Here is an 8,006-nt window from a genome sequence, read left to right as displayed (position 1 = left end):
CTGTGAAAAAAAAAAAAAAGAGATGTCTGTGGAATCTTCTGCTGGTTGGGGATCTTCTTCAGGAGGAGGAGCTGGCTTCAGTCTTGACGCACACATCCAGGGGGTGAAGCCTTGGATCTTGGCAGCTGTGAGAGTGACCAGTAGGACTTGGTGTGGCCCTGTCCACACTGCTTTGAGTGGTTTTCGATCCTGTGGAAGGGTCTTAACATATACCCAATCACCAGGGTTCAGGTGGGGAGAAGTTTCTGAAAAGTTAGGATCTGGCTTGGGGCTGTTTTGATCCTAGTATTCCCAGATGTTTTTAAGAGTTAGTCCCAAAGTTTGAAGATACTGAGCTAAGTAATGGGTTTCTGGATCAATCAGGAGGTCTGTACTTAAGAATGGTCTCCCATAAAGGACTTCATAAGGGCTTAGATGAGACTGGGATTTTGGGGTGATCTGAACTCTTAAAAGAGTGATAGGAAGAAGAGTGTCGGGACAAGCCTAACAACGAACCAACCTGAGGGAGCAGTGCCGCAGAAGAATAAGGAAGAATAAGACTCAGAAATAAGGTGGGGATCAGGGGGCTGATGCCATTCGCAAGCAAAAGCCCAGATCCTAATCCTAGCATGCCTTTTATTGTTAACATCTACTTCCTTGTACCTGCTCTGGAAATATCTGTTCTTTACAATCCCCGACTGGGGATAAAAATATACAATGCACAGTCCTCAATGTCAAACCTTCAGGCCTTTAATGACTTTGTTTAGCCCTTCAGCTAGTGATGCCCTTTCTCAGCAACTCCCTCAAGTTTCTGATTACGGGAACAGTCACTAATGGTTTTCCATCAGTCACATTAGTACTTCAACATCTTGTTTTCAAGATATCATTCCCTGGTGTATTTTGACTGCTCCCAGCCCTTCACCTGGGTGTGATGAGAAAGTCATTCTTATTTCTCAAAGAGGCCCTGGTAATTATAGCACAGGCCTGTGCATAGCATATTCCCTACAGAAGAGTGACCCATGTTTGGTCAGTTTCAGTTGCTAGCTTGGTTAAATACCTTTTGAGGGTTTGATTGGCTCTTCCTACCTTTCCGCATGCTTGGGGGTGCCAAGCCGAGTGAAGATAGTAATTAATTGGTAGGGCTTCACGGACTCCTTGAGTCAAACTGGAAATAAATGCAGGCCCATTATCTGATTGTAAAGAGCTTGGGAGTTCAAACCTAGGTATAATATATTCCACAAGGGCCATAGTGACCTCAGATGCCCTCTCAGTCTTAGTGGGGTAGGCTTCACCCCGTCCCATTAAGGTGTCTACCATTACCAGGAGATATTTATAGCCTTTGCAAGGTGGCATGTGAGTAGAATCTATTTGCCAATCTTCTCCTGGTTGGTCTCCTTTCCTTTGGATAGGGTGGAGCAATGGAGGAGGTTTTAGGGCCCCCTCTGGGTTAACCTGATGACAAATAGGACAGGCTTGGGATATAGATTGAAGGGTTGAGAGGATTCCTTTTCCAGTGAATATTGTCCCCATTAGTTTAAAAAGGATTTGGCCCCTAAGTGGGTGGCCTCATGTAGGTGGTTTACTATCTTCCATTGGGAAGCTTCTGGTAGGAGAAGTTTGTTGTCTGGGCTTAGTAGCCATCCTTCAGGGATTAAAGTAAACCCATAGTTCTGTCCTTCTTTGAGTTCAAAGGGTGAGTAATGAGGCAGAGAGAGATCTAGACTTGGGATGAGAGGAGCCTGTAGAGTGCTTCGGACAGCCCTCTAGGCTTCTTTATCTGCTTTATTATTTCCTTAACTTATGTCCAATGAATCCTTTTGATGTGCCCTGCAGTGCATGATGGCCACTTCCTTGGGAGATTTTATAGCTTCTAATAAGTCTAGAATCTCTGGCCCATGTTTAATTGGGGTATTATGTGTGGTTAATGGCCTCTTTCCTTCCAAATGGCTACATGGTCATGTACTACATGGAAGGTGTATGCTGAATCTGTGTAAATATTGACTTGTAGTTCCTCTCCTAGTTTGAGTACCCTAGTTAGAGCTATGCGTTCTGCCTTTTGGGCTGAAGTATTGGCCTGACTCTGTTATTTCTGTTAGGCTAACTATTGCATACCCTGAGACCTTTCGACCCTCCTGAATGGAACTGCTGCCAACAGTAAACCATTCTACATCTGGGTTGGGTAAAGCGGTATCTCGCAAGTCTGGCCTAGCATTGTAGGCTTGGTCAATTATTTATAAACAAGAATGTAGAAGTGGAGAAGCTTTAGGATTCGGATCAGGCAAAAAGGTGGCAGGATTTGGAGTGGTACAAGGTTTGATGGATATCTCTAGCCCCTCTAAAAGCCTGATACTTGTGAATTCTGTTATCTGAAATCCAACAGAATGCCTTGGAATTGAGAACATCTAAGACCTGGTGAGGAGTGTAGACTGTAAGTGAGTTTGGAAGCGTCTTCTGTTAGACGTGCAGTAGCAGCTAATGCCCTTAGACAAGGAGGCCATCCCTGAGACATTATGTCCAGCGCTTTAGGTAGATATGCTACTGGGCGTTGCGATGGTCCCAGGGACTGGGTTAGTACTCCCAGAGCCATATCTTTTCTCTTATGACCAAAGAGAGAGAAGGGCTTTGCTAAATCAGGTATGCCTAAGGCTGGTGCTGTGATTAGGGCCTTCTTTATTTGTTTAAAACTGTCTCCATTTCTGCGGTCCATTCAAAGAGCAGCTCTTCTGGTCCTTCAAGGGCATCGTAAAGGGGTTTAGCTAATAAGGCATAAGTGGGGATCTAGATTTGGCAAAAGTTCGTCATTCCTAAAAGGATTCTAAGCTGTTGTTTAGTGGCTGGCATGGTCATGTCTGAGATTAACTTCCTTCGATCAGGGGTGATACTCCTTTTTCCTGGGGTTAATATCAGCCCCAAGAAAGCGACTTGTTGTGAGGTAATCTGTGCCTTGGCTGGGGATACCTGGTACCCTCATTCTGCTAAATGTTTAAGAACGAGAATAATAGTATCTGAGGTTAGTTTATCTGGGCTACAGATTAAAAGATCCTCAACATATTGGAGTAAGCAGCTTTCGCCCTCCAATGTTAGAGATGAAAGGTCCTTTGCTAATGCTTGGCTGAACAAATGAGGACTGTCTCTAAACTCCTGAGGCAGAACTGTCCAGGAGAGTTGTAGGGTAAATTTAGTAATTGGGTCTTTCCATTCAAAGGCAAATAAAAATTGGGAGTCAGGGTGGGCTGGAACGCAGAAGAAGGCATCTTTGAAGTCAAAGACAGAGTAATATTGGGTTTGTGAAGGGATTTGACTTAAAAGATTATATGCCTTCGGTACTATTGGGTGAAATGGATCACTGCTTGATTAACAGCCCTCAACTCTTGGACTGAGAGCTGTCAGGCTTTTTTATTGCCAGGATCTGGGTATTGCCAGGAGAATTACATGGGATGAGAAGTCCAGTTTGGGAGAATTTGAGATCATGAACTCCTTATTGCCAAATTCAGACTTAAATTGAAGAAAGTAGGGAAAACCACTAGACCATTCAGGTATGACCTAAATCAAATCCCCTATGATTATACAGTGGAAGTGAGAAATAGATTTAAAGGACTAGATCTGAGAGACAGAGTGCCTGATGAACTATGGAATGAGGTTCATGATATTGTACAGGAGACAGGGATCAAGACCATCCCCATGGAAAAGAAATGCAAAAAAGCAAAATGGCTGTCTGGGGAGGACTTACAAATAGCTGTGAAAAGAAGAGAAGCGAACTGCAAAGGAGAAAAGGAAAGATATAAGCATTTGAATGCAGAGTTCCAAAGAATAGCAAGGAGAAATAAGAAACCTTCCTCAGTGAAATGAAGTGGCTCGGTCGTGTCCGACTCTTTGCGACCCCATGGACTGTAGCCCACAAGGCTCCTCTGTCCATGGGATTTTCTAGGCAAGAGTGCTGGAGTGGATTGCCATTTCTTTCTCCAGGGGATCTTCCCAAACCAGGAATTGAACCCGAGTCTCCCCCATTGCAGGCAGATGCTTTACCGTCCGAGCCACTAGGGAAGTAATCAATGCAAAGAAATAGAGGAAAACAACAGAATGGGAAAGACTAGAGATCTCTTCAAGAAAATTAGAGATACCAAGGGAATATTTCATGCAAAGATGGGCTCCATAAAGAACAGAAATGGTATGGACCTAACAGAAGCAGAAGATATTAAGAGGTAGCAAGAATACACAGAAGAACTGTACAAAAAAGATCTTCACGACCCAGATAATCACGATGGTGTGATCACTCACCTAGAGCCAGACATCCTGGAATGTGAAGTCAAGTGGGCCTTAGAAAGCATCACTACAAATAAAGCTAGTGGAGGTGATGGAATTCTGCGGGGGACTGCCCGTGAAGGGTTAAGTCTTGGGAGCTGCTCGGCGTTATGCAGAGCCCTAGGACATGTTCCTAAGCTCCCTGTCCCGCCCCCCTGAAGAATTTATTACCCTTAAGGCTCCAGGACGTTTGGTTCTTGCAACATTTCATAGAAGATAGATTAGCTTATTGATAGAAGATAGATTATCTATTTGTGATGTACACAACGGTAAGGGTCTTGTGATTGTATTTGGAGATTAAGGACAATCTTGTGAATGTCAGAAGTCACGTACTTTATCCTATATATACTGCAGCACAATAAAGGAAGGCATCAGCCATTTTGGTCTGATCCTCTCAACCCCATCTTTCGTCTCTCTCTTATTTTTCTTAGCGGGGACGCTCCGTTCTCTCCCTATGCAGGTGTGACTCTTGCTTGTGCTGGCCGCGGCAGGTGGCGCCCAACGTGGGGCTCGATTTTGACAGTTTTCCTCACCACTACTCTTATTAGCTAAAAAGAGTGAGTATATACGTATACAAGTGAATTTAAATTGAGGAGGAGTAGTAAGGTTTATAGTTGAGAGTATAAATATGGGACAGACGCATAGTCGTCAATTGTTTGTACATATGTTATCTGTGATGTTAAAACATCGGGGAATTACTGTTTCCAAACCTAAATTAATCAATTTTCTTTCATTTATTGAGGAAGTTTGCCCTTGGTTCCCCAGAGAAGGTACAGTAAATTTAGAAACATGGAAAAAGGTAGGGGAACAAATTCGGGCTCATTATACTCTACATGGCCCTGAAAAGGTGCCTGTTGAAACTTTATCCTTTTGGACACTAATTCGTGATTGTCTGGACTTTGATAATGATGAATTAAAACGTTTAGGAAATTTATTAAAACAGGAAGAAAATCCTCTACATGTTCCTGATCCGGAACCCAGGTATGCTGTTCCCAAGGGAGTTGAAGGCGACCCTCCGTTTTCTAAATTATCGCGTCCTTCAGATAATGATGATTCACTTTCATCCACAGATGAGGCGGAATTAGACGAAGAAGCTGCTAAATACCATCAAGAAGATTGGGGTTTTTTAGCACAAGAAAAGGGGGCATCAACATCTAAAGATGATTTGATTGAATGTTTAAAAAACCTCACTGTTGCTTTACAGAGTTCCGGAATTAAGCTTCCCATTAGCAACTCTAAATCTCCTTCTGCTCCGCCTCTGCCCCCTGCCTATGCTCCTTCCATTATAGCAGGTCTCGATCCCCCTCCGGGGCCTCCTCCTCCTCCTCCTCCATCTGAGATTGTGTCTCCGCTGCAAAAGGCATTGAAACAAGCACAACGACTTGGTGAGGTCGTCTTCGACTTTTCTTTTGCCTTTCCTGTCTTTGAAAATAACAACCAGCGTTTTTATGAAGCTCTGCCTTTCAAACAATTAAAAGAGTTAAAGATTGCTTGCTCACAATACGGTCCTACCGCTCCATTCACTGTTGCTATGATAGAAAATTTGGGTAGTCAAAATCTACCCCCAAATGATTGGAAACAAATAGCTAGGGCCTGTCTTTCGGGGGGAGATTATTTACTATGGAAATCTGAATATGCTGAACAGTGTGCTCGTATAGCCGATGTCAATCAGCAACAAGGTATACAGACTTCCTACGAAATGTTGGCTGGTGAAGGTGCTTTCCAGGCTACTAATACTCAACTTAACTTTTTACCTGGTGCATATGCACAAATATCAAATGCGGCTCGACAGGCATGGAAAAAACTTCCTAACTCCAGTATTAAGACAGAAGATCTCTCAAAAGTCCGACAGGGACCTGATGAGCCTTATCAGGACTTCGTGGCACGGCTCTTAGATACTATAGGTAAGATAATGTCAGATGAAAAGGCTGGGATGGTATTTGCAAAACAATTGGCTTTTGAAAACGCTAATTCTGCCTGTCAAGCTGCTTTACGACCTTATAGAAAAAAGGGAGATCTGTCTGATTTTATTCGCATTTGTGCTGATATTGGACCCTCCTACATGCAAGGTATTGCTATGGCAGCGGCATTACAAGGAAAAAGCATTAAAGAGGTACTTTTTCAGCAACAAGCCAAGAACAAGAAAAGATATCAAAAGTCAGGTAATTCGGGTTGCTTTGTTTGTGGTCAGCCTGGCCATCGGGCTGCAGTGTGCCCTCAAAAACGACAAATCCCTGCTAATACTCCTAATTTATGCCCACGATGTAAAAAAGGAAAGCATTGGGCACGGGATTGTCGTTCCAAAACGGATGTTCAAGGTAATCCTTTACCCCCGGTTTCGGGAAACTGGGTGAGGGGCCAGCCCCTGGCCCCGAAACAATGTTATGGGGCAACACTGCAGGTTCCAAAAGAACCATTGCAGACCTCTGTCGAGCCACAAGAGGCAGCGCAGGATTGGACCTCTGTGCCACCTCCTACACAGTATTAACACCCGAGATGGGGGTTCAAACCCTTGCCACAGGAGTGTTTGGGCCTTTACCTCCAGGAACTGCTGGATTGCTTTTAGGGCGCAGCAGTGCGTCTTTAAAAGGAATACTTATTCATCCTGGTGTGATTGACTCTGATTATACAGGAGAGATAAAAATATTAGCCTCCACTCCTAACAGAATTATTGTGATTAATGCAGGACAACGTATAGCTCAACTTCTTTTAGTTCCATTAGTTATACAAGGAAAAACAATTAACCGAGATCGTCAAGAAAGAGGCTTTGGGTCCTCTGACGCCTATTGGGTGCAAAATGTTACCGAGGCACGACCAGAACTTGAGCTACGCATTGATGGTAAGCTTTTCCGCGGAGTGCTTGATACAGGGGCCGATATTAGCGTTATTTCTGAAAAATACTGGCCTACTACATGGCCTAAACAAATAGCTATTTCCACTCTTCAGGGTATTGGCCAAACTACCAATCCAGAACAAAGTTCGTCCCTTCTTACTTGGAGGGATAAAGATGGCCATACAGGCCAATTTAAGCCTTATATTCTGCCCCATCTTCCAGTTAATCTATGGGGGTGTGATATATTAAGCAAAATGGGTGTTTATTTATATAGTCCTTCACCCACCGTAACAGAATTAATGTTGGATCAGGGCTTACTCCCAAACCAAGGTTTGGGTAAACAACATCAAGGCATCATTTTACCCCTTGATTTAAAATCTAATCAAAGTCGAAAGGGCTTGGGGTGTTTTCCCTAGGGACCTCTGATTCTCCTGTGACACATGCCGATCCTATTGATTGGAAATCTGAGGAACCGGTATGGGTCGATCAGTGGCCCCTAACACAAGAGAAACTTTCTGCCGCACAACAGCTGGTGCAGGAACAGCTGAGACTTGGGCATATTGAACCCTCTACCTCTGCGTGGAATTCCCCAATTTTTGTTATTAAAAAGAAGTCGGGAAAATGGAGATTGCTACAAGACCTTCGTAAGGTAAATGAAACAATGATGCATATGGGAGCCCTACAACCTGGGTTGCCCACTCCTTCCGCTATACCTGATAAATCCTATATCATTATTATAGATCTAAAAGATTGTTTTTACACTATTCCTCTTGCACCTCAAGATTGTAAAAGATTTGCCTTTAGTTTACCCTCTGTTAATTTCAAAGAGCCTATGCAACGCTATCAATGGAGAGTCCTCCCACAAGGAATGACTAATAGCCCTACGTTATGT

The 8,006-nt window shown here is 43.6% G+C and overlaps 1 protein-coding gene across 1 annotated transcript; it reads left to right on the top strand.

Moving 5' to 3' along the window:
- On the top strand, positions 4,910-6,769 carry LOC108635605 (endogenous retrovirus group K member 6 Gag polyprotein-like). The gene has a single exon (XM_018046415.1). The coding sequence runs from the start codon at positions 4,910-4,912 to the stop codon at positions 6,767-6,769; it is 1,860 nt and encodes a 619-aa protein (XP_017901904.1).

This window comes from Capra hircus, chromosome 3 (assembly GCF_001704415.2).
Source record: "Capra hircus breed San Clemente chromosome 3, ASM170441v1, whole genome shotgun sequence".
Lineage (NCBI taxonomy): Eukaryota > Metazoa > Chordata > Mammalia > Artiodactyla > Bovidae > Capra > Capra hircus.
This window is presented reverse-complemented; position numbering and strand designations above follow the sequence as displayed.

What these genes read in the sequence shown, in the direction of transcription:
- LOC108635605 (XM_018046415.1), top strand. Translation starts at nt 4,910, where the DNA reads ATGGGACAGACGCATAGTCGTCAATTGTTTGTACATATGTTATCTGTG.